At 44.8% G+C, this 27498-nt stretch overlaps 1 protein-coding gene across 2 annotated transcripts in view; it reads right to left on the bottom strand.

Annotated features, from left to right (window-relative positions):
• Positions 1-13946, bottom strand: part of AQP4 (aquaporin 4) — a 238107-nt gene extending 224161 nt beyond the window's left edge. Inside the window, exon 1 of one of the 2 annotated variants that reach the window (XM_078687384.1) lies at positions 13925-13946. Coding sequence is in view for 1 of the 2 variants with exons in the window: in XM_078687383.1 (XP_078543509.1) it covers positions 13541-13578 (38 nt within the window). In the remaining variant the exon portion in view is untranslated. Of the gene's footprint in view, positions 1-13540; positions 13657-13924 lie in introns of those variants that run through there. The other variant, XM_078687383.1, reaches the window with a different exon arrangement.
• Positions 13947-27498: the final 13552 nt, after the last annotated feature.

Raw genomic sequence — 27498 nt, 5'->3', positions numbered from 1 at the left:
AAAAGTTAAGATAAATGTGGAATAAGAGAGGAACGAAATCACTGACATTCATTTTACCTTAATGTTTTTAACATTTGTTGTAGGTACATTAATCCATGTTGTTGGCATCATTGTTAAGGGCATGAAGATAAGGCCAGTTTTAATTATATACATCACATAACTTTCTCCACTAAAAGCACATATTTCTCACTTTGCGCTTGACTCAGATATTTTGATCAACTTTGCAAGGGAACAAATACCCTGCTCATATTTTGTATCAATTTGGCAGGGGAACAAATACAGCAGTTCTGCTTCTAAGTGGGCCAGAGACCTGTAGCCAGGGCCTGGGGTATCACAGTGGGGGAGGTTAGCATGATCAGGGGTCTCAGCATACTATACTTAGCACAAGATTAGCATTAATACGCTTACCATTACAGAGGACAAGGCACTAAATCACATGTGCTTGCATCAGCTCCTAGGATGTGTTGAAAGGGAAAGGGTGGTATCTCTGTCTCTGAATGACAGATGCATGGCCTAGCGCAGGGATGCAGACTCCAACATCTGAAACTGGGACGCTGACACCTTCGCTGGCCTACAGTGGATACCACTATATTCTACAATGGCAATTAAGGATTTTAGAAAGGTAAACACTGCATTGTGTGTCACAGTGCAGAAAGTTGATTTACTGCCTGGCTTCCGTCTCCTGCTTCAGAGCGAGGCATGGCTGGCAGCCCGGGACTAACAACCCAGCCTTAAATACATTGATGTGTTTAGAGATATAGTTGTGCCTCTAAATAAATTGATCTATTTAATACATTTTGAGGTAAATGTGTAGGAATTTCAGGGGGCGCAGCCCCAGAGCCCTAATGGAGAAACTGCCCATGCTAAAATTTCAAAATAAAGTTAATTGAACAAAGCAAAATGTTCCTCTTTCACACAAAAAGCATCAGCAATATAAATATATGTTGTCATTAAAGTCTGCCTTACAGAGAGAACCAAAGTTTTTTCTAATGTGATAATATGAGGGAGGAATCCTATTCTTGTCATTTGCATTCTGGTACTAGTAGTTTTGTGTTTTTAATGTTTTGGGACTACAGGTATGAAAATGCAATGAATGAATGTGAACTGATTGAACAGTGTGACTTTTGGTCACCAAAACTGGAAATGCTACAACATTGGTTATCTTAGTTTATAGGTTTCCAACATAAAATCGACCAGCACAATTCAAGGTCAAGGAGCCTAATGGAAGTGGGCTGTGCCCTTTGTTTTACAAGGCAGGTGATCTAGGCCTGCAGCCTTCAGGGTTGGATTGCTTGCAGTGAGTTTCTGATTATGTGAGAGGCCACAGCGAAGTCATTTTCTGATGCTGGCTGGAATACCACCTGAGGATGTAGAGAACTGACTTTATCTCCAGGGGATATTTTTTGGCACTGGTGGGTGAAGTTTGTCTCTAGGTGTCCCTCAAAGTGTCACAAAAGAGACTGGGAAATGTCCCACATTAGGGCACTGCAACATGGAAATGTCACACACAAGCAGAGTGGAAACTTAGCAGCCAAAAAAATCTATTATATAGAACAATAGTGGCGATATCACAGGCATGCTTTCCAAATGGGCAAAGCTTTTAGGAGGCAATTGTGTCTCTTAGGATCTATGAGGGAAGGGCAAAGGGAAAACCATTACAATAATTAATAAGATGTGTGGGTAAGAAGGGTGAGTTGGGTTGCAGCGAAAGAAATGAGGTGCTGCAAGCTGAATTCCAAATTAGAACAGCCTGTCAGGTCTCTGGTCTATTAGGACCTTGTCTTAGACATACCTTCTGCCCTCTGAGCTCATCCTCTATGCATAAGCAGAAGCCTAAGCTTAACATGGCTCATGAGCATGACTAAAATAGAATTGAGCAGCTTACCCTGACTCATCATTGAAATTAAAGCTGTAGAAAAACAGGGCAAGATAAAATGGCAAGATGACATCCCACTTACGCCTCATGGGCTCACCAAGGCCCATAATCATGCCTTACAGGGTCCGGTTGAAACTCTAAACCAGCCCATTTCCTCCTTGGGGGTGGTAAGGAGTGGTGAACTTATAGGTAATACTGCACTCCTGCCACGGGGAATTCATATACCTAGATATGAAATTGGTCCTAGGGCCAGATAGCACCTCTCTGGGAATCCCACATGGGAGAAGATCCCCATCAATGTTCGACCCACCACGGGGGTGTCACAGTCCTGAGAGGGATGGCCTCTGGGTACCAGGTGGCATAATAATAATCCACATTTGTAAAGCGCACAATCACCCGCAAGGGTCTCTAGGCGCTGGGGGCCGTCGGGAAGATTAAGCAAGCTATTGCCCAGAGTCACATGGTGCTGGGCTAACCTGCCGCCGGAGCCGGGGATCGAACCCTGATCCCCAGATTCCAGCGTCAGTCGCCCTGGCCGCGGCGCTACACCTCTCCCTACATAGTCCACCGAGACCAGAATGATCCTGTTTCCCATGGCTGTCTTGGGGTCCAGAGGCCCCACAATATTGATGCACACCCTCTCAAAGGGGGGGCTAACAACAAGGAAAGGTTGAAGATGAGCCTTACACTTCCTCCCACTCTTGCCACTTGCCTGGCAAGTCTGGCAAGTTCGACAATGGGTGTCAGAATCCTTGCTCATCTAGGGCCAGTAAAAGTGGGTGACAAGCCTTTCAAAGGTCTTGTCTTGCCCCAGATGTCCTGCTAAAGGCACATCATGAGCCAGACCTAGTAGGAAGGCTCTGAAGCGCTGGGGTGACATCAGCACACGGGCTGACCCAGGCTCAGCAACATTAGACTCATTATACAGGAGACCATTCGCCCAGTAAATCCATATGACCCAGACTGATCACCTGCTCCTTGTAGAATTCTTCCCTGGAAGGGCTCCATTACTGCTGCCAATGGGTCAGCTCAGGCAGGTCCCCCAGTTCGGCAACTTGTTCCCCTGTAGGCTCCAGGGCATTCCCCTCAAGGTCTGCCTCCTCCTGGACCATGGGCACTTCGGGGGCCGGTTTCCCATGCCGCCTGCCTCCTCTCTTTCTGACAGGCACCTGGGCCATTCTTCCAGGCTCCAGATCCTCTTGATTGCCCTTACCGGCTACCATATACCGAGTGGTCACACACACACCCACTCAGGCAGACCCAACATCTCCAAATGAGACTTACGCTCCACCTTCGCCCAAGGGGAATTCTCCAGATTGTTTCCTAGCAGACAGTCAACAGGCATGGCTTGTCTCACAACTACTTTCGAGGTACCTGAGACCCCCGCACTGAAAGGGAACCTGTGTCACTTTGCAGAGGCACTCTAAGCTGCCAGCTGCAACTACAGGGTAAAGTATGTTGGGGACCATCTGCTCTTCAGACACTAGCTGACACCTGACAGCTGGCTCCAGCATCTCTCAGAGCTTCCACCCTATGACCATTGATGGGCACCCACAGTCTGAGTTTTTTGGTGTTACTAGACAGATGAGCCTTTGGGACCATCTCACTGTTTCCTAGAGAGACCAGTGTCAATTCTGCTGGCTCCCCCCCCCGGAATCCAACTTCTCCCCCAATGTTTCACTAGCCAGCTCACAGGGTGGTGCACTGGCGGGTGCAGGAGTAGTTTTTTTGGGACACTTAGGATCCCCTATGAAGTGACCCACCTGACCACAAGCATAATATGTGTGGTGGCCCTTCTGGGTAGGCTTACCTGTAGGAGCCCAGTGCTTCATCTCACTGGGGGGGGGGCAGGGAACCTTTCCTTTTGTTCTTTTGGGGATTATTTGGGGCCCTTTTTGGAACTCCTTTTGTTTACTCTTGTCCCCCCCATTCTTCTGCTGGGGACCCTGCCTACCCTAGGTGGAGTCTTCCACCGGACCTTTGCGGACCCTGGTATTGACCCAGCAGTCCACCTCCACAGCAAGCTTCCGCGGGTCAGTCAGCCAACTGCTGATCAAATGCTGGTATAGCTCTGGAAAACAACTACCAGACAAGTGCTTCCATGCACTCAAATCTTAGAGCCCCGGAAAATCATTTACCAGGCTACCCTTCACCCAACTGCCCAGTGCACTGCAAAAATAGGAAACATATTCACCCAGGTGCTTGACTCATGCTTCTTACAGGCCCTCTACTTCTGCCTGTATCATTCTGGGGTCAAACCATACCTCCTGATTAAGGCTTCCTTCATGGGGGTATAAGACATCTGATCCTCGCTGGGTAATGTTAGGAAAGTTCCCCTCCCTTCTGTTATGAAGCGGCTCCACAACCCTGCTCCCCAGTCTCTCTCAGGGATTCTAGGGGACCTCATTGCTACCTCATATGCCCTAAACCACTGCCCAATGTCCTCACTTTTTACAAAATCATTAATCACTTCCTTGGGGATGTATACCCTCCCTTCTAAAGGCCCTGGTAGCAAGCTGCCACCATGGAATTGGACTCTGCACTCTTGGCCTTTATGTCCTGCTCCTTCAAACTTCGTTCATGTTCTAAGAGCATCCTCTTTTCCTCTAGAGCCAATTTCTCTCTCATGCACCCTGCTTCACTCTCTCTGTCCTCCAGCTCCTCTGGAGACAGCCCCTATGAAGAAATACTGCTGCTCCCCCTGAAAGGTACCCTCCCTCCAGGCAGACCCAATAGCCCTTCCTGCTGCCTATCTAAATTATCTGCCTCCACCATAGGCTCCACTGTATGCTCACTGGCATTCCTCGATCCCAACCAGGCCCTCAGCACCTTTTGGTATTATTCCCTCCTGGTGAGGCCTCTTACTAAGATGTAAACTGTGTTGCAGACAGCTTTCAATCGTGGCACAGTGTAGCGTTCAACCCTATCCTCTTCAAATTCAATATTCACAGATGCAATAGATGCTGGCTTGGTCATGATGAAAATATTGGTAGTTCTCTTGTTGCAGAAAATCCAAAAAGAAAAGTTCACCAATAGTATGTGGTTGCATAATGGTCTGCACTATACTAGTGGTGTACACCAATCACTGTATTTAAAACACAAATGAAAGTCCAGATCCTCACCTCTGACCACCAATGTTAGAGAAATGGGGGTCTCTGGTTGGCAATGGTTTGCTCCTTTGTCCAAATAGGGACCCTTCTTCCTAGTCAGGGTAAAGGGGATACACTTCTTAAATAACCCTGCTCACCCCCTTGGTAGCTTGGCACAAACAGACAGTCTTATCTCAGAAGCAGTGTGTAAAGCAGTTGTGAACACATACAGTAACACAGTGAAAACATTATAAATAGACAGCACACCAGTTTAGAAAAATAAGTAATCTTTTTCTAAACCAAACAAGACCAAAACGACAAAAATCCACAATACAGTAACAAAAATATTACTTTCAAAAGGTAGAAAAAGTTCTGTTCAAAGCAAATTGCAGATGCAACACTTTTCACACAAAGTACATTGGTTGCGTCACGCGCACAGGCAAAAACTGTTGCAGGGAAAGTGATGCGTCGGTTTCTTACATGCAGGGAAGGTGATACATCGGTTCCTTACTCCAGGGGAGGTGATGCATTGGTGCCTTACTGCCACGCAGGGTCGGTGATGTGTCTGCTCCTTACTGAAAGGGTGGTGATGCGTCAGGTTCTTACTTTGCGGGAAGGTGATGGTCGGTTTCTTACTGCAGACCCGGCGTTCTTGCAGGCGTGGTGCCAAGATGCGATGCGTTAGGATCGGGGGTGTTGGTTCTCGATGTGGTGGAGGTGACGACACTGCATTGATTTCACCAGCTGCAGTCCCACAATGCATTAATTCTTGCAGCTGCATAGCAAGGCCTGCATCAGAATCAGTGCTGTGATCTAGGACTTCAGAGATCGGTGCACAGGATTTGATGTGCTGTGGTTTCTAGAGCAGCAGGCAGGTGCTGCTTCGGTTTCTTCAGCAATGCATCGGAAATAGATGCGGATGTGTCGCACTTCTTGAAGTTACACTGCTTTTCCAGCTCCCAGCGGCAAAACAACCTCAGGTCAGAACTCCAAGCAAGGAAGTACAGGGGAACTGGTGTTGAAGTCTTTGTATTCCTGTGACTACAAAACAGGAGGCAAGCTCTACTTCAAGCCCTTGGAGATCTTCCTAAAGCAGGAGACACAGCACACAGCAAAGTCTTTATCCTCTCCTAGGCAGAAACAGCAACTGAAGGCCAACCCCAGGCAGCACACAGCAAAGGGGCAGTACTCCTCCTCCAGTTTCCCCAGCTCTTCTCCTTGGCAGAGGTTCCTCTTGAATGAAGCCAAGGTCTATTCAGCCCAGCCCTCCCTCACGCAGAATGGCAGGACACATCTAACCCCACCCCCCAAGTGGCTGTCTGAACAGAATACACATCCCCAGCCCCTGTCACTCCAAAGCCAGACAGTCAATACATAAACCTAGATGTGGCGCGCTGGATGGCTAAGCAAGAAAAAACCTACTTTCTAAAAATTGTATTTTTTAACACAGAATGTAAAAATCATCCTCACTATAAAATGCATTTTTATATTCTGAGTTCAGGCATCCTAAACGTTACCTTCCCATCTTGTTCCAATGGGAAGTTATATTTATAAGATGTTGTAAATGAACCGAATAAAGTATTTTTGACTGACTGAACTCCCATTCTGTCCTGTGGGACATATAGCCTTTCAATAGTGAAAAACAAAATTGGCAGTATTTCACTATCAGGATATGCCACCCACATCAGGACATGTCCTACCTTTCATATATACTGCACCCTGCCCACAGCAGTACCTTGGGCCTACCTTAGGGGTGACTCACATGTAAGAAAAGGGATGGTTAGGGCATGGCAAGTGGATGCACTTGCTAGGGCGACATGGCAGTACTAGACTGCCCACAGACTGTGCAGTTGCAGGCCTGAGACTCTGTCGCAAAACTGGTTGTTTGGGTGGCACAATCAGTGCTGAAAGCCCACTAGCACCATTTAGTTTACAGGCCCTGGGCACACAGAGTGCACTGTACTAGGTACTTAACAGTAAACCAAATAAACCATGGAAACACTAATCCATCATAGCAACTTACAGAGGGAGCACTTACATGTTGGCTCTGACAAACAGTGGCTAAATACCCAAAGCATCTAGACCGGCAAAACGAAGTCCAACACACAGCAAAAACACAGGAGGCAAAGGCAAAACGAAGTCCAACACACAGCAAAAACACAGGAGGCAAAGGCAAAAATACAGGGGAAACCCATGCCAAAGCTTCCAGGTCTAACACTGTCTCTTCTATTTTTTTTCAAAGTTGGATTGTCTGGGGGTTGAAGTCACTCAGCATAGTGAGCTAGGTTTCTTGGATGAATTATGTGGTTAGGAAGTCTGGAAATGTGTCTATTAAGTCCCTGTTCTGTGCAAGAGGTCTATAGATGGTGTAAAAGGTGTCAGCCTGAGTTGTGGAGAGTGAGGTACGGCATGTGAAGAGCTTCATGAAGTTGAGTGCTGCTTGATTTGCTAAGGTAAAAGGCCAGGAAGACTTATGGATGATGTTTAAGCCTGTTCTTTATTTTGTGTGCAGTCCACTGGCTGGATGCTTTTGCCTGTGGGAAGGACATCTAAGATGTCGGGTGAACCTGACGGTATACAACCTTTACAACGAAACATTTACAATGAACTACCATTACAACGCAACTTTTACAACGCAAACTATTACAACGCATTGCTCTGGGGGGCGCTCTAGGATAGGGAATAGGTTAATTTACTATCCAATAACCTTCCCTAGTGTCCACGGGGACTGGAGTTGGAATAGTAAATTAAACTATTCACTATCCAACACCCAAAAGCGCTATGCGTTGTAATGGTATGCGATGTAAAAACCGCGTTGTAAAGGTATGCGTGGTAAAAGTATGCGTTGTAACGTCATACATCCGAGCCTGACTGTCCTAATTGCAAGATGGCTGTAGAAAGTGGAATACATATTATCAAATAAGAAAAGAACAATTTCCTTGAAGAAAATGGTAAACATTTTTGTCCTACACCTAGATTTGTATAATGTTCCCACTGTATAAGTTTTGCAATTATAACTTTAGGAGAATACACATTAGTAAACACAGTGCATGGGCACAATAGATTTGTGTATGCACTTTATGCAATACATTCATTAAACATGTACCAGAACGTAAAGGAATTAAGCAACATTTGCATTTTAAGTTTATACACATTGCATAGATTACACATATAACTTTCTCTTGTTTTGTTTTCAGCAAAAAAATACCAGGATTTACAACAGTGTGGATAAGGCACAAAGCACAACACCCAAACATCTCACGCTCAAAACATGAGTTGAAACCTTCCAATCTCATACAAGTTAATGTCTGCTTCTTGACACTACTAGGCCCTAGTGAAACATTTAGCACTGTGGACCAAGAGATCTTGCATACTGCAAAGATGCAGGTGCCACAGCAACTCGTTCGCCTGGTTTGTCCACTATTGTTGTGACCAGCTTTCTAGAAGTGACATACACAATGACATGGAGTCCCTCCCATCACCTTTACTCTTCAGAATGCAGATATGTCCCCTCTTTATGAAACGCTGATGACCACAATATTGTCTCCCATACCGGTGCTGATGGCACACAATTCTGCATGAGCATCACTAACACAGAAAAGAGGTATGCACCATAGACACCTGCTTGTTCACCATCAAATCATGGACGGACATTGGTGTTTCTCAAACCAGAGAGCTTTACAGCAGAACCGCTGTTTTAGAAACTCCTCCATGAGCCAATGTCTTCCATGCATCGTTGGACAGTCCAGGATTCTGCTTAGATCAAAAGAAGCTGTCAGACGCCACTGTAGCTATACTACACAAATTCCTTAATCAATTCACGGCATAATTAGTGAACCCACTAATTCCATCATTAATTATATCAGCAATGCACAAACGATTCAAAGAAAGAGAGAAAGGCTCCCTCCCTCTGGAGTGAATTCCTTCTCCTTCCAGCACACCATTAACTAGCTCTCGTGACTTCCTGCAATGGATGTCAGTGGAATACTTTCCTATGCTGGCACTAGATTCCAATAGCATTAGATGTATTACAAACTTGTGAGCGACAAGGACTTTTTGAGCATTACCAGAATCGTTCCTGTGATGTCCTACCCAAAGTATACCTAGGCCTTTTGATCCACGTTATGACGTATAATTATGTGCACTGAAGGAAACTTAGCACCTTTGATCCTCTTTTCCCAGGGTATGGCTCGGATGACGTCTCTAAGCTAGTGACTCGGCACAGGGTATATCTGAGCAGTGGGTGAAAGAGAGCCTGTTACATTGCGAGCATGGTGCACCCTTGGCACCCTGAATCCACTCATACCCATGCCCTGTAGCGAGCAGGTGGGCTTCTTTCCATCAGAATGTGCTTAAAATGGCCACTGCCCTCGCCATCACACTCCATGCCAATCAATGTCAGCGGGGACAGTGGCATTTCAATGACACAGTGGGAAGGGTACATGCAGTTCTTCAGAAATAAACACCATACCAAGCTCTGATCTCAATGTCTAAAGGGCACGTCCTCACTATGTACACAGTTCTATCAGTGGCATAAACGCTATCAGAATTATATCAAATATTAAACAAGCTACCGGCTTCCACAGCACACTTGACATATTTGTTTGTTTTTCCCTCTTAGTACAGATTTGTAAAAACGGAAATCCCTTTTCCTTCTCTAAGATGAGTGAAAATTAGGCAAAAAGCGTGTTGCTACCTGGAGTAATCAATCTTTCTCTGAATACAGACGTTTCATTTCATCTGGGAAATCCCACCAAGACGCCAAAGTATAACAATGTAGGGGTTCATTACAGATAGGCAAGTACGTTTTTATGCGTGTCACCCTTTTGTGAGTACGCTGAAATGCCCACTCAGTGCTGAGCCCCCTTCATGAAGGCTGTCAGAAACATTCACTCTCACTCATCTTTTTGCGTCAGACTCGGATCTCTACAAGTATGAGCAATAGTGGCAAATAGGAGTGGGCAAGCTTATGCAGACCTATTACGCATGTGCCTATTAACCATCAGTTTTAAGGTACATTCTGGGGCTATAAAGACGGCCAGCTTATGGCTCTCTAATGCGTGTGCCTATCGACTATCAACTATAGTTTCTATTCTGGACTCCATGCATTCTGAAGCTCCATAAAATGCCACCTTATGCAGCTATCATTTGCACGTGCCTATCGACCATCAGCTGTAAGGTACATTCTAGCCTCTCTGCCTTCTGGGGTTTCAGAGATCATCAGCATAAGCAGATCTCTTGTGCGTGTGCCTATCGACCATCCCCTGCAAGGTCTGTTCTGCAATCCACCGCCCTGAAGCTCAATAGACAGGCAGGTTCATGCAGATCTCTTATGCATGCACCTTTCAGCCATCAACTGCAAGGTCCATTCTGACATCCGTGCAATCTGAGACTCCATAATCAATGCAGCACAACCTGTAGAGCATGGGGGCGTGTCTAAACCCCCTTCAGGGTCGTTAGCAGAAGTTCTTGAGTGACAAATGTAAACTCTGTCTCTTCCACTGTGTCGTCCAGTGATGGACACTTTGAAAGATGAGGCCTCAAACCTGAGAAGACATTGTGTACAGTGAATTGGGCGAGGAGGGAGGAGAGTGTGAAATATGCAATACTTTGCTAAATTATCTTTTATCACTCTTATGACTAACACTGGAAAATACAAAGGTCGCCTCAATAGGTATTATTCATTATCTGGTATTACACTCGGGAATATCCCTGGCAATTATAGTGACATCTTCAATCAATCTCAATCATTATCTGGTATTATTCTCTGCAATAACTCTGGCAATTATAGAGACAACCTCAATCGGTCACAGTCTTTACATGGTATCACTCTCTGGCTTAACACTGACACTTGCAGTGACAACCTCATTTGGGCTCCATCGGTATCTGGTATCCCTCTCTGGAATAACACTGGCAATTATTGTGACAACCTCAATCTGACTCAATCAAGATCTAGCATCCCTCACGGGAATAATACTGGCAGTGAAAGCCTCAATCAGTCTGAATCATTATCTAGCATCACTCTATGGCTTAAAACTGGCAATTATAGTGACAACCTCTATTCGACTCAATCATTATCTGCTCTGGTATCACTCACTGGCTTAACTCCGGCAAATGTTATGGCAACCTCATCGGTCTCAATCATTACCTGGCATCACTCTCTTGAATAACATTGGCAATTATAGTGGCGACCTCCATTGGACTCAATCATTATCTAGCATCACATTCTCGATTAAAACTGGAAATTATAGTGATAACTTCAGTCGGGCTAAATAATAATCTGGTATCACTCTCTGGAATAACAGTGTCAATTATAGTAACAACCACAACTGGATTGGGTCATTATCTGGTATCACTCTCTGGAATAACAATGGCAAATATTGTGACGCCCTCAATCGGTCTCCAAACATTATGTGATATCACTCTCTTCAATAAACCTGTCCATTATGGTGACATCCTCAATCAGTCTTTCAATCAGTCAAGTATTCAGTAAGGTTCTTGCATTCATTAGGCTGTGGAGTTGTCTCTTATATTAACCTCTAATGTGAACACCGCCCAGTGATTTATTTACGAAAATATTTAGCGCCAGGGCCCTTGTCAAGGGGCCTCTTCAGCTTGCCCCATCCATTGACCGCACTGCCAATGGCATTACAGACACACCTACTAACCATCACACTCCTACGAGTGTGAGTTCAGACTATTCTAGGCCAACAATTAGAATGGCTTGGGTGGCGGGTATTAGCCATTTTCACTATATATTTAATTTATAAACAACTGAAGTTCCACTCGTCTCTAAATAAGATAAAAGGCACTAACATGTGCTAGACTGCCATAGGTGTCGAGCACAGGAAAAACCAGGCTCAAATTAAGCACTGTCACCCTAACTCAATAACGTGCTTATGTTTCAAAAAAGTAAACAATCTACTCCTCGTATTATAAAGTTGTAAACAGTTATAAAATAAAGTTGATATTAAAAATTGAATATTTTGTGATAGTGAAAGTAAGTGTGGTGTTGAGCATTACGGACCCTGCATGGCTTTTTATACAGTGGTCTTCATTAACACTGTTAGTACTCCACAGGAGACTTTGAAATTATGCGCCTGCCTCCTGCACTTGCTCTTGATTTAGTTTCTTTTCATCCCTTGCATTAGCTCATTCCCCACTTTCCTTGTATGCCACTCTTGGCACCGGGCATTGGCAGAGGTACAGCCAAAGCTGTCTCAGTGAAAAGGCTCACAGCGTGCTTGGACCGGTTCAATGGACTCTGGCCACTTGAGGACGTGGATGGCATAATAGAAGAACCCGGGGCAGTCTCAGTGCCATAACATACCAAGGCAACAATAAACAACGAGGAATGAGTGGGATGTTGAACCAGCAGCTGTGCGGATGTGGATGCTACTGAACCTCTTCACTCTGCCCTGTACCGTCCTGAGTCTATTCTGGACCTCGTTGTTCTGTCCTGCACTGTCCTGGGTCTGTCCTGAACCTCATTGTTCTGTCCTGCACTCAGCCACTTGGGCTTGTGGTTCCTTCGACGAACTATGCGGCTATCGACTCCTTTCTGCTTTCACTGATGATTGGGGCTCGGTCATGGGTTGCACTTCCTCTCGTGGCTGATACAGTCAACGTAGTTTTAGTGTCAGCAACCATCATACTTCTCATTTCCCATTTCATCTCTTCCCTGTGCATGGGGGTGGGGCAGGGTTTCCATCCAGAATTACAACCTTTTCCATTAGCTTCATTAAGGAGGGGTAAGCTTATTCTGGTCCTCTGGTGAAGGTGGGGACCATCCGAGACTAGCGAACATCTGCACACCTGCGCTATTGCCTAAAATGTGGGACACGATTTTTGTTCTCTGTAAACCACAAGCCCCTAACAGGATACGGGTGAAATACCACTTTCCATCTTACTAAATTCCATGAATCAATCATCTGTTGTCACATGGGTCCAAATCAGTGAAGTCAGGTGTCATAACAAAAAGAAGACACAAAATGAACTAAACTAAGAATATCAAAGGAGCTAACACTTTCGGTGAAGTAACACAGTTTATGTTGGAAAATAATTCCTATATAACTCGGCCATCTAATCTTCTAGTCCTCACGACCACATCAGCTCAATTATGTTCCTGACAGTCTTCAGTGTTACACTAAGGATTGCACAAGAAGGCATAACAGTGCGTGCATAGCCTACTGTGAAAACACCTTAATAGGAAAAACATGTTTTTTTCAAATGTCATCCAAGTCCATAGACTCATGCTAATGTGATGGATGTCACATCTTTAAGGGAGAAGGGTCTTTAAAAATAGTGAAATATGACATTTTGCAGATTCGGCATCCCCCCACTTACAACACACATAATCTGACTTGACCTTTAAAAGTCATTCATTAACATGCCATACTCTAGCATTCAAATATTCTAGAAAGTTCAGTTATTTTCTAAAATATGCAATTGTGATTATAGCAAGCAGTCCTAATCCCGTCATGCTCTTTGGGTTCATTGTTTGAAAGCGCAACCACCCTCGGCAGAAGCAGGCAGGCTACGGGTTCAGTCAGCAGAGTCGCGGGGATGAACTCACCTAGGCTGGGTCGGAGGCTGCCCCGGTGCGCTGCTCATCCTCCAGTTACATGCTGCGCGCGCTAAAGGCGGGCTGTGTTTTCAATCTGTGTGAGCGCGCGCCCCCTTCCCTCGGCATTGTATTGGTCTAAAGCGGCGTGCCCTCGTGCGTGGCTAATTTCTATCGCAGACTGAGGTCGGGAGCCTCACTTAACCCTTTAGACAGCAGACGGTTCTGTGGAAACAAACAGACCCGGCCGGCGCGCGCTAACTACTTTAATCCCTCCTCGGCACCTGTCATTTGTGAGAGCGGCAAGGTATTACTACAGCCCGTATTAACGGAGCGCAGACCCGAACCGTGCGCCTTTCCTCGTCGTGCCAGCAGAGCAGAGCGAACAGGACCTACCCCCAAACTCTCGAAGCAGGTCTGTCACAGTGTCACTCATGCCTTCCCGCGGGCAGTGGAGAGGACTGCCAGTGGCGCGGGCAACGGGCTCGGGGACTCAGATTACTGTGCGTCTGATTGGGTTTTTGAAGAGTGGAACAACCCATGTGGCAGTCCACCAGGTGATAGTTGAGCTCAGATACCCCCTCACCTTATCATGTGATTTCATGCAGGACATTCTGTTTTCTTGCAGCTGAAGACGGTTAAACCAGCTGTGGATCCTGTGACAGGGGGAATGCACCTTCTTACTGCTCTGTAGGGCATGTTTCAGACCCTACAACAAGAACCTACTACCAGAAGTGCCGTTAACGACAGGCTGTGAGGGACAGAAAATTGGCTTGGGCACCAAAACCAAAGTGGCAACCGTTTGTAAATTGGATAAACAAGTTCCCCCATGAACAAATCGAAGCAGCTCTGTACTTTTTAATACATGCTATTTGCATAGTCTGTTTGGGGTGGGTGTCTGCATGCTTTTGTGCTTGCAACAGGAATTTTTTGTGGGAAATGCAGCAGTGATATTCTTCATGTTACTTCCCTTTCAAAAAGATTAAAATGCTAACACAGTGTTGCCCAAACTGCAGCGAGCCGATTTTTGGTGGGTCGTAAAAGTCAAAGCAATAAAAAAAGATGCCTTTAAATTCGGTATTCATCTTGACACCCGGTTCAGACTGTGACACAAAGTAGGTCAGGACACTGAAATAAGGGCCAGATGTATATAATTTTTTGCAGTCCCAAATAGGGAATCAGCCCGTTTGCAACTGCAAAATAGGTGTGCCTTATTTACAAACCCAATTTTACGAGTCTGTAACCTATTACCGACTAGCAAAATAGGGATTGCAACTCGCTATTAGGAAGGGGTGTGTAAAGGGTATCCCTTCCTAATAGCAAGTCACACTTCAATGTGAGATTGTTTTGCGGCCGCAAAACACTCGCAGTTCACCACCCATTTCAAATGGGTGGTAAGCCACTCGTAAACAGAAGTCTGGACTGGCAGTGAAAATAACTTTTAAGAGCAGGCAGCAGTCCCCCCACACAGACCACTGCCTACTCCTAAAAAATGAATCAGTGACCTTTAATTTTTCCTTTTTTTAAGTTCAGAGTAATTTATTGAATTTTGAAAAAGTGACAAAAATGGATAATTTTTCCTCTTTTAAATGCATCCCGTTTTCCTTTAGGGAAAATGGGCTGCATTTTCTAAAAAAAAACTGCTTTATTTAAAAAGCAATCACAGACATGATGGTCCGCTGACCCCAGCAGGCCACCATCCCTGGGAGTGTTAGCCATTCCCAATGGGGTCGCAAATTGCACCTGCCTCATGAATATAAATGAGGCAGGCAGTTTGCAACCCCATTAGGAATCGCAAACAGTGTCGGAAACACTGTTGTAAATTCCAACTTGCGAGTGGCAAACTGCGAGGCGCAAAACAAAGCAATTTGCGACTCGCATATTAGATGGGTCATACATCTGGCCCTAAAAGTTATTCTGTTAGCAAACCAGCTAACTAAAAAAGTAGTCCTCATTTGGAAATCAGGCCAGTTTTGAACTTCTAAAGACTTGCTGTATGAGTATTTTGCAAGGTATAGGATACTGCATGCATTTGTGTTTTGCTGCAGGTAATGCTTCTTTTAGGATTAGAGAAATCAAAAATATTAAAAGCATTGGTAAATGCAATAGGTTTTGCCTATGTAATTAATAATACGCTTTTTTTTTTGTAATTCATAGCTTAGTGAGCAGTTGTGCAAAATAAGTTACTGAAACTCCGTTTGTACTTGGGTAATGTAACTGGTGTTTATGTGAAGCCCGTGCAATTCATGCTTTATGAAACTACAAAAATAAAATAAAATGTCACGGTCCAGGAGGCAAGATGAAGGAGGTGTTGCAGCAAAAAAGAAACCTAAATGTGCAGTCCCTGTTAAAAAAGAGGTCTGGAGGAGAGATGCCTGCTCTGCAGCACTCACAACCAGCCGCGGCCCGTGGAGGGATTTTGGTGGGGCAGGGAGGCGGTGCTGGGGAGGGGCAGGGTGGGAGGTGGTAAAGAACGGAATATGGATAATTGCAGGTAAGTAAACAATTTATTAAATAAAACAAATTTCGTAGCGCACCCTGCATCGCAAAATGCGATGCAGCGCGCGATACGAAATTCATTTTATTTATTACATTGTTTACCTACCTGCAATTATCCATATTCCGTTGTTTACCACCCCCCACCCTGCCCCTCCCCCGCACCGCCTCCCTGCCCCACCGAACTCCCTCCACCTCCTGCGGCTGCTCACAACACACCGTTTGTGAGACAAACATCTCTGCTGTCAGCTGCGTCGTATGGTACTAAATGTTTCTTTATCACCCTTCAAAGTGTGGGTCGTGCGTAATGATTAATGTTGTGAAACCACCTACTGCATACAAGCTCATAGAATTTTTTTGTCTCCCTGCAGTACGTTGGTGATAAGATCATTTCACAGAAGGAACATTGGTACAAAAAAACCACATACATCAATATTTTAAGAACCTTTAGAAAACCAAAATTAGAAGCAGGACCTCCTGCCCTGCCTTCCTTTTCGGTGCTAAGACCAGGGCTGGACTGGCCATACCAGACATCAGGTATTTACCTAGGAGGCTGAAAGGGTGGGGCCCCTGGGCTGGTTATGCAGCGATGCTGCAATATCGGCCCCAGTAACATAAGCAGTAAGCAAGCATAATCCACTCACTTTCGTTTCCAGCCTCCTGGTGCCAGCAAGTGCTTCACACTTGCACGCCCCCCAAAACTCCCCTTGTAGTGGTCAGGCTTGCCCACTACGCATAGTGCAGGGGCTGGTCCAACAAAATTGCCAGGGCTGCTTTGGGTTCCCAGTCCGGCCCTGGCTAAGACCGTTGTCTGATATTATCAAAGATGCTTAATTGAGTCCTTTTCCTTTCGAGTGAGGTGCACATGCTCTTCCACACGATGCTGCGTTTTTTTCTGAGTATTCAGGGGGAGGAAGGGTATCTTATTTTGCCACACTGGAAAAGCATGTGCAGGTAACAAGGCCACCACTCTTGGTTATTCCATCCCAGCATGTCCGACCAATCAGGTGTGTTTAGGATTCCAATCCCCATTCTGGCGAGATTATCAACTATTTCACACATAATAATAACAATAATATTTGATGCAAGTTGCAGATCAGCATGTTTAATTAGCGAGCATTCAACTCACTAAGTCATCCTACAGTTAAATCCCTCATTATGAGTGCCCATATAATTCCAATAGCGAGAGAAGACAGGGAGCGGGGTCAGGCACAAGGCCGTTTGAGAAGAGAAAGGTGGCCACGTGGGTAAAAATATGAAGTTGCGCGCTGTGCAGTCTGGTATGCGATGCCAGCAGCAGTGCAACAGTGGGTGCCCATGGGTGAACCGTAGTGGAGATGACCAGTGGGGCTCCAAATCCACGGTGAATAATTCTTTATAAGGAAGCAACTGTGCCCCATCCTGTTTGGCTCGATATGCCAATGGAATTCCGCTAGGGAGCGAAGATAGGGAGCTGGCCAGGCACATGGTTATTAGACACGAGAGCAGTGGCTGTGTTGGCATCAACATGAAGCCACGAGTTGTGCAGTGGATCTTTCCTTAAAACCTCAGATTAACACAGTCACTTCTTCATGTTTCTTCCATCTCCGGAGAATCCGAAAAAATTGCAGATTCCTGACCACTGAGGCCCTTATACTAGTCATTATGGCATTGGTTACCTCCCGCCTTGACTATGCCAACGCTCTCTACATTGGCATTCCAGCCTACCAGCTTCGCCAACTACAACTGGTTCAGAATCAAGCGGCGAGACTTATTTTCCATCAATCTAAACATCAACATGTCTCCCCTTTGCTGGAGTGGCTTCATTGGCTCCCTGTGGCAAAACGTTGTATTTTTAAACTTGGCTGCACCATCTTCAAGTCACTAACTGGTCATGGTCCTGCTTTTATTGCATCTAGGATTCATCGTTACATTCCATCTCGTAACCTCTGCTCCTTACATCACAACCTTCTTTCCGTTCCTTCTTTTAAACAGAAAAAACATGGTGGCCTTAGGTTTTCATTTCTGGCACCCAAACTATGGAATTCTTTTCCACCTGGACTCAGGTCTATCTCCTGTTGTTCTTCCTTCAGGAAAACCTTAAAAACTCATCTGTTCCGTCAAGCTTATGAATAATATCTGCACACCGTCTCCCTCTTTTGCTCTTCTGCTTTCAGCGCCATAAAACCATTGGTGTCCCTGCGCTATATAAATAATTTGTACATTACATTACATTACAGTGAGGCCTGTGCTGCCAGCAGAAGTGCAACAGTGGGTGCCTATGGAAGAGACCTAGTGGAGACAACCAGTGGGGCTGCAGATCCATGGTGCATACTTCCTTAAAAGGAAGCAACTGTGCCCGATGCTGGCTGGCTCGATCTTCAAAACCTTCCAGGAAATACGAGGCTGGCTCATGAGCACACAAAAGGGAAGGGCTTCATATACTGTGCAAAACATGCATACGATAAGCACCCTTCAAATGGTTGCAGCCAGGGAGAGATTACAAGCACGCTTCAAATGTGTGCAGGCAGGGAGAGGTTAAGTAAACTGAAACAAAAAATGCTGTGCAGATGAAACAAAATAAGTTCCACCATCCAACGCAGATGAAAAGGAGTACTTGGGCTTTGGGAAACTGATAAGAGAAGCACATAAAGAACAACAGAAAATAGTATGCTACAGCCAATAGAAACAGAGGAAAAGTGAGTAGCAAGCATGCATACCAATGAAAAGTGAGTGAGGGATGTAAGCCCCTATTAAGATTTCTATTGAATACAATGGGTTTCTAAAGCACAGCGCAAGCGCTGTGCAGGTGAAACCAAAAAATTACCTACCTGGCCATAAAAACAGGCCCACAGACATATAAATAACTGCCACAAAGTCAGAAGTCAAATGTCTTCTGCTGCTTATTTTTTAACATGAGGACTGGTGTTTACAAACTCCTCTCACCTTACAGTCGGAGAAAGAATAGCAAAGTGACTTATGCAACAGTCTTGCTGGGGTATATGAAGTGAATGCAAAGGCTGTAGGATGTCATTTCTCCATAACACATAACACATTTTAAATACCTGTAAGTGAACTGTACACATTCAGCAGTTAGGAAAGCAAAAATGAAGCTATTTTTTCATAATTTTGTAGTATGATGGAAACAAAGATTTTAATAGGAACACAACAAATCAAGACACTTTACTCGGTGATACACACATAACAAATAGTCACTAAAGCCTGATATCAGGACTTTATCATTTGTGCAATATAGTTTCATCAGTAAAACTGTATGTCCGTGCAAATTTAGTGACCACTCGAATGGGAAATGTACTATCTGTAAATGACATAGTGTTACCACAGTATGCTTTAGTTACATGAAAGGAAATCTCCCTCCTCATGTCCATTAAATCTAGGTGGGTCATGAAAGTTTTCCTTACTAAAAAAGTGGGTCATGGTTCTAAATAGTTTGGGAAGCACTGCACTAACACGTTCTGCTTCCCCACTCTTAATGTGGTCTTGGTCTGTCAGCACTGACATTGATGAGATAAAGTGTATAGTATAGGGGGGTATTACCCAAAAGTAGTCAGTGGGACCTGGGTTACTAAGTAATGAGAGGAAGGGGTCCCAATGAAATGGAGAACATCAAATAAAACTGGATAAAGACAATAATCACGGAAGCAATAAAGTTAACCACATTGTTTTAATCACAATGGATACAACATAATCAAATAACATCAATCGTTAAGTAATTGGTGAAGGTGGAGCAGGGCCCCAGAAGGAGGGAAAGGGGAAGTGCGTGATGTGGTGAGGATTTCAGTGATAGGAAAGGGTTGACAGGTGACAGAATAATCGGTATTTCAAGCAAGTGGTTTCGGTCTTTACATATTATGTACAGAACACAAACTGGAAAGAATCCTCATTAAAGTAAAATGACATCATACTCCAGACAGTACAACATATGAACAATTGGGGTGTGGAGTCGATGATTAGAACAAATAGTTGTCGACGTTTCGACCCTCGTAACTGAGCAGGTAAAGTATTATCCTTGCGGTGGGGTCTTCTTCAGGACAGGAAAAAGGGGGTGGACCACCTATTTAATATATACAAATGCTGGTGTTATTTAAATATTTATTTGGACTAGTGAAAATAAATCACCACCATTCGATAGAGAGAGCACAGGGGTTTATTCAAATGGACAGGGAAGGCATGTATGATTAAAAAAGGAATATATTGGTGCAATATCATCGAGGACCCCGTGAGTGGGGGGTGCCATTGATCAAGAATCACCCATGATTGGTGTAATCTGCTTCAAGATGCGCGGAGAAAATCAGGGAACCGCCACCAGGAGATGTATAAATGGCACGGTGGTTCTAAAAAGGTATCAGGATGGTTCAAATCTACAATTGTGGGGACTATAAAGGTCGATATCATCAGAAGGGGTGCCAAGGCCACGTGATGCATGCAGCAAAATAGTGATCTGCCACCATACAGTGTGTAGTTGGCACGTTGTGTCTATTAGGGGACACGGTAGAAAATCGAAAATTACCTTGTCGGAATAGGTTCAGGTATTGGGCCACAAAGGGGCACCAAAATAGACATTCCTAACAGGGAAAAATGGACCGACATTTGGTTAGATGTCATAACCAGTGTGTTGTAAACAGATTGCGATGGCCGAGCGCAATTGCACTGCCAGACTTACCCCGTCAAGTTGTTCGTTCCACGAGGAAGTAGGGACCGGAATGACCACCCGTGTTAATCCTCACGTTAATTTGGGCGGGGATCAAGAGAAGACGAATCAGTTACACGTGAAGTTGCAAAAAGCGGTAAAACACTGTGACTGACGGAGCCAAGACCGCGCGCGTGAGGCTTACCGGTAGCCGAATTAATCAGGCGATGAATCCGCTTGCGTTTGGGAAAGCGAGGCTCATTTCCTGATACGTTGAGTTGTCAGGGTAACAGGGTCACGTGGTGACCGACTTCAAAATAGAACTCGAAAACAGACTGCACTGTTGCCAAAGGCATGTGTCTGCTAATCACGGTGTGATGTTGTACTCGCCCCATATGGCGGTCTGATTAGAAATAAGAAAATGCTAATAATGAAAATAATATGAAAATACAGAAATGAGGAAAATAAAAAAAAAATAAAGAAAATTAAAGAAAAACATTAATTTAAGATATTTAAACACGCGAGTGGATCGTGTGGTATTTATAGCCATTAGGTATCCAATGATTCTAGCGGATCAACGGATACAGGGAAAATTGAGCGCTCCCAGGTAATGGTTACAGAATCCTGGTGGTCAGTCTAAGAAACGGTACACGGATTCAATGGAGTATTACTAGTAACTTGATCATGTGTCATAGTATGAGGATTATACATCATTGGTAGCATAATGAATAATAGGTATGAGAGTGACCCACAGGCACATGATGAATTATTAGTACATGGGGGCCCCTGCCGTACTAAATGGCGTACCTCTCGCATGAGGGTAAAGGCCGAGTTAGTTACGTAGTAAACCACAAATGCTGTACATTGACAAAACGGTCTCCATCATGAATCAAACGCCAGTTGGCGTACCTCTTCCATAAGGGTAAAGGCCATGGCGTTACATGCTAGATGGTACAAACATTACAATGTGGCCAACTGAGAGAAAGAACTGTCTTGTTCGTTAAGGCCTTTGTCAATAGAATTAAAGAAAAACATCCATTTTAGTTCACGTGTATTTAGAATGGTTGCAATGTTCCCACCCCTGGGGCCCAAGACAGCCTTTTCTATCACCACCCATCTCAGACTCTCAGGTGGATGAGTAGCTGTGTTGAAGTGTTCAACCAATGGAGCTCCCTGTACACTACATCTAATTCTACTCATGTGTTGGAGAATGCGCATTTTGATTTTCTGTTGTGTCTGTCCTATGTATATTAGTTGGCAAGGACACAGTATCGCATAGATCACGTTTGAGGAATTGCAGTTGGTGTGGGTCTTAAGCTGAATTTTCAAATGGCAGTGTTGGAATTCTTTTCCTTGGATGGCCGTATCACACGCTTTACAGTTGCCACATCTAGAGTGGCCAGTAACCGGAGGTAAGTTCCATAAGGTGGCAATGGTCGACTCAGGTGGTGTGGGTAGGAGGGATCTCACCACAAAGTCCTTGACGCTTTTCGCTTTTTTGAAAGCGTGTAGGGGTTTGGCAGAGTGGTCGATGTCATCAGAGATCAACTTCCAATGGTGATTTATGATCCATTTGATCTCGTTGCTTCTGGTGTTGAATGTAGTGACACACACAATCCTAGTTTCCTGTTGGCTGATGTTGGTCTTGGGCGACAGTAGTTCATCGCGAGGATAGTACCATGCTCGTTTTCTTGATCTTTTTACTAACCGTCTAGGGTACCCTCTCATCAGCAGGCGATTCGTAAGCTCGTCAGATTCCATGAGATAGTGTTCTTTAATGGAGCAATTCCTGCGGATTCGAAGAAATTGCCCAAAGGGCAGATTGTCCCGGAGGGCTCTGGGATGGTGGCTGTCGTAGTACAACAGGGAATTCCTCTCTGTTGGTTTGCGGTAGAGTGTTGTCAACAAGATTCCTGCATTCTCGTAAATAGTGAGATCTAAGAAATTGATCGTGTGATTGTCCGATTGTATAGTAAACTTCAAAAAGTCTGATTGAAGGTTCAGCCAGATGAAGAAGGAAAGTAATTCAGCTGGAGTGCTGTTCCAGATGATAAGGACATCGTCAATATAACGCATCCAGAGACCGAGCTGGTCTCTGAATGGATTGACTGGGTTAAGTATGGTGTCCTCCTCAAAGGCGGCCATGTACAAAATAGCTACATCTGGAGCAAAGGGAGCCCCCATTGCTACACCAGAGGTTTGAATGTAGAATTTGTTTTTAAAAATGAAGAAGTTCTTCGTCATAGCGATCCGGAGTAAGGACACAATGAATTCAGTTGGTACTTGAACCGGTGCCGGACGGCGTCGTAGGCAGCGTGTTATAACATTCAGGGCTTCTTGTTGCGGGATACATGTATAGAGCGATACCACGTCGCATGTCGCCAGTATCTGGAGATCAGGGTTGAAGGAAGAGTTCTCAACAATGCTGATCGTGTGCATCGTGTCACGTAGATAGGTGGGAGTAGATTCAGCCAATGGTTTCAGGAAGAAATCGATGTACTTGCCTAGGGGCTCTAGTATGGAACCGCCCCCAGACACGATCGGTCTACCTGGTGGGTTGTCCATACTTTTGTGGATCTTTGGAATTGTGTAGATGGTGGCCAGTCGATCACAACACGGGGAGCGAGTAACTCGCAACAAAACATACAGATGGTAAATGCCTACCAGGGACAATTCGGAATGAAATTACTGGGGGGAGCACCTTCGGTGCCCAGTAGCCCTGTGGTCAATATATCCAAACAACCTCTGAGTGAGCATGAAACCAAAGTATTGGAAAAAGGGCTATCATATGTTCCCACCAATAACCCTGACAACTTCACTGTCCGGGCTGAATTATATCAATTTTTTCGTAAGATCAGGCTCAAGTACTTCTTTCGAGACTCTGAACCAAGAACACAACCATCAGTAACTGGCCTCAGACCCCCTTCCACCTTTGTTCCCTACAACAGCACTATGTCACATAAGATTTTGGCTTTTGAGGAGGTAGTCTGGCGAGATGTGCAGCAATTACTAAAGACCAAAAAATTCGTCCGTTACAACACGAGCAAAGAAGAGAAAGCGGCCTTGCAATCGCTTGCACAAAAGGACCAAGTGGTAATCAAACCTGCGGACAAGGGGGGAGCAATCGTCGTTCAGGACATCTCTTCATATGAATCTGAAGTTCTTCGTCAATTGAACGACGGAGTTAGCTACCAACAACTGCGAGCTGACCCATCCCAAGCGATTGCACAAGAAATCCTGGAAACAACACAAGCCGGTCTGGATATGGGTTTCCTCTCTGAATCCGAATTCAATTTTTTGAACCAAAAACACCCTCGACTGGCCACCATCTACACAATTCCAAAGATCCACAAAAGTATGGACAACCCACCAGGTAGACCGATCATGTCTGGGTGCGGTTCCATACTAGAGCCCCTAGGCAAGTACATCGATTTCTTCCTGAAACCATTGGCTGAATCTACTCCCACCTATCTACGTGACACGATGCACACGATCAGCATTGTTGAGAACTCTTCCTTCAACCCTGATCTCCAGATACTGGCGACATGCGACGTGGTATCGCTCTATACATGTATCCCGCAACAAGAAGCCCTGAATGTTATAACACGCTGCCTACGACGCCGTCCGGCACCGGTTCAAGTACCAACTGAATTCATTGTGTCCTTACTCCGGATCGCTATGACGAAGAACTTCTTCATTTTTAAAAACAAATTCTACATTCAAACCTCTGGTGTTGCAATGGGGGCTCCCTTTGCTCCAGATGTAGCTATTTTGTACATGGCCGCCTTTGAGGAGGACACCATACTTAACCCAGTCAATCCATTCAGAGACCAGCTCGGTCTCTGGATGCGTTATATTGACGATGTCCTTATCATCTGGAACAGCACTCCAGCTGAATTACTTTCCTTCTTCACCTGGCTGAACCATCAATCAGACTTTTTGAAGTTTACTATACAATCGGACAATCACACGATCAATTTCTTAGATCTCACTATTTACGAGAATGCAGGAATCTTGTTGACAACACTCTACCGCAAACCAACAGAGAGGAATTCCCTGTTGCACTACGACAGCCACCATCCCAGAGCCCTCCGGGACAATCTGCCCTTCGGGCAATTTCTTCGAATCCGCAGGAATTGCTCCATTAAAGAACACTATCTCATGGAATCTGACGAGCTTACGAATCGCCTGCTGATGAGAGGGTACCCTAGACGGTTAGTAAAAAGATCAAGAAAACGAGCATGGTACTATCCTCGCGATGAACTACTGTCGCCCAAGACCAACATCAGCCAACAGGAAACTAGGATTGTGTGTGTCACTACATTCAACACCAGAAGCAACGAGATCAAACGGATCATAAATCACCATTGGAAGTTGATCTCTGATGACATCGACCACTCTGCCAAACCCCTACACGCTTTCAATAAAGCGAAAAGCGTCAAGGACTTTGTGGTGAGATCCCTCCTACCCACACCACCTGAGTCGACCATTGCCACCTTATGGAACTTACCTCCGGTTACTGGCCACTCTAGATGTGGCAACTGTAAAGCGTGTGATACGGCCATCCAAGGAAAAGAATTCCAACACTGCCATTTGAAAATTCAGCTTAAGACCCACACCAACTGCAATTCCTCAAACGTGATCTATGCGATACTGTGTCCTTGCCAACTAATATACATAGGACAGACACAACAGAAAATCAAAATGCGCATTCTCCAACACATGAGTAGAATTAGATGTAGTGTACAGGGAGCTCCATTGGTTGAACACTTCAACACAGCTACTCATCCACCTGAGAGTCTGAGATGGGTGGTGATAGAAAAGGCTGTCTTGGGCCCCAGGGGTGGGAACATTGCAACCATTCTAAATACACGTGAACTAAAATGGATGTTTTTCTTTAATTCTATTGACAAAGGCCTTAACGAACAAGACAGTTCTTTCTCTCAGTTGGCCACATTGTAATGTTTGTACCATCTAGCATGTAACGCCATGGCCTTTACCCTTATGGAAGAGGTACGCCAACTGGCGTTTGATTCATGATGGAGACCGTTTTGTCAATGTACAGCATTTGTGCTTTACTACGTAACTAACTCGGCCTTTACCCTCATGCGAGAGGTACGCCATTTAGTACGGCAGGGGCCCCCATGTACTAATAATTCATCATGTGCCTGTGGGTCACTCTCATACCTATTATTCATTATGCTACCAATGATGTATAATCCTCATACTATGACACATGATCAAGTTACTAGTAATACTCCATCGAATCCGTGTACCGTTTCTTAGACTGACCACCAGGATTCTGTAACCATTACCTGGGAGCGCTCAATTTTCCCTGTATCCGTTGATCCGCTAGAATCATTGGATACCTAATGGCTATAAATACCACACGATCCACTCGCGTGTTTAAATATCTTACATTAATGTTTTTCTTTATTTTTTTTTTATTTTCCTCATTTCTGTATTTTCATATTATTTTCATTATTAGCATTTTCTTATTTCTAATCAGACCGCCGTATGGGGCGAGTACAACATCACACCGTGATTAGCAGACACATGCCTTTGGCAACAGTGCAGTCTGTTTTCGAGTTCTATTTTGAAGTCGGTCACCACGTGACCCTGTTACCCTGACAACTCAACGTATCAGGAAATGAGCCTCGCTTTCCCAAACGCAAGCGGATTCATCGCCTGATTAATTCGGCTACCGGTAAGCCTCACGCGCGCGGTCTTGGCTCCGTCATTCACAGTGTTTTACCGCTTTTTGCAACTTCACGTGTAACTGATTCGTCTTCCCTTGATCCCCGCCCAGATTAACGTGAGGATTAACACGGAGTCATTCCGGTCCCTACTTCCTCGTGGAACGAACAACTTGACGGGGTAAGTCTGGCAGTGCAATTGCGCTCGGCCATCGCAATCTGTTTACAACACACTGGTTATGACATCTAACCAAATGTCGGTCCATTTTTCCCTGTTAGGAATCTCTATTTTGGTGCCCCTTTGTGGCCCAATACCTGAACCTATTCCGACAAGGTAATTTTCGATTTTCTACCGTGTCCCCTAATAGACACAACGTGCCAACTACACAATGTATGGTGGCAGATCACTATTTTGCTGCATGCATCACGTGGCCTTGGCACCCCTTCTGATGATATCGACCTTTATAGTCCCCACAATTGTAGATTTGAACCATCCTGATACCTTTTTAGAACCACCGTGCCATTTATACATCTCCTGGTGGCGGTTCCCTGATTTTCTCCGCGCATCTTGAAGCAGATTACACCAATCATGGGTGATTCTTGATCAATGGCACCCCCCACTCACGGGGTCCTCAATGATATTGCACCAATATATTCTTTTTTTAATCATACATGCCTTCCCTGTCCATTTGAATAAACCCCTGTGCTCTCTCTATCGAATGGTGGTGATTTATTTTCACTAGTCCAAATAAATATTTAAATAACACCAGCATTTGTATATATTAAATAGGTGGTCCACCCCCTTTTTCCTGTCCTGAAGAAGACCCCACCGCAAGGATAATACTTTACCTGCTCAGTTACGAGGGTCGAAACGTCGACAACTATTTGTTCTAATCATCGACTCCACACCCCAATTGTTCATATGTTGTACTGTCTGGAGTATGATGTCATTTTACTTTAATGAGGATTCTTTCCAGTTTGTGTTCTGTACATAATATGTAAAGACCGAAACCACTTGCTTGAAATACCGATTATTCTGTCACCTGTCAACCCTTTCCTATCACTGAAATCCTCACCACATCACGCACTTCCCCTTTCCCTCCTTCTGGGGCCCTGCTCCACCTTCACCAATTACTTAACGATTGATG

The sequence above is a fragment of the Lissotriton helveticus genome, chromosome 4_1, assembly GCF_964261635.1.
Source record: "Lissotriton helveticus chromosome 4_1, aLisHel1.1, whole genome shotgun sequence".
NCBI lineage: Eukaryota > Metazoa > Chordata > Amphibia > Caudata > Salamandridae > Lissotriton > Lissotriton helveticus.
The sequence above is the reverse complement of the archived record's forward strand: the minus strand, read 5'-3'. Positions and strand labels throughout refer to the sequence as shown.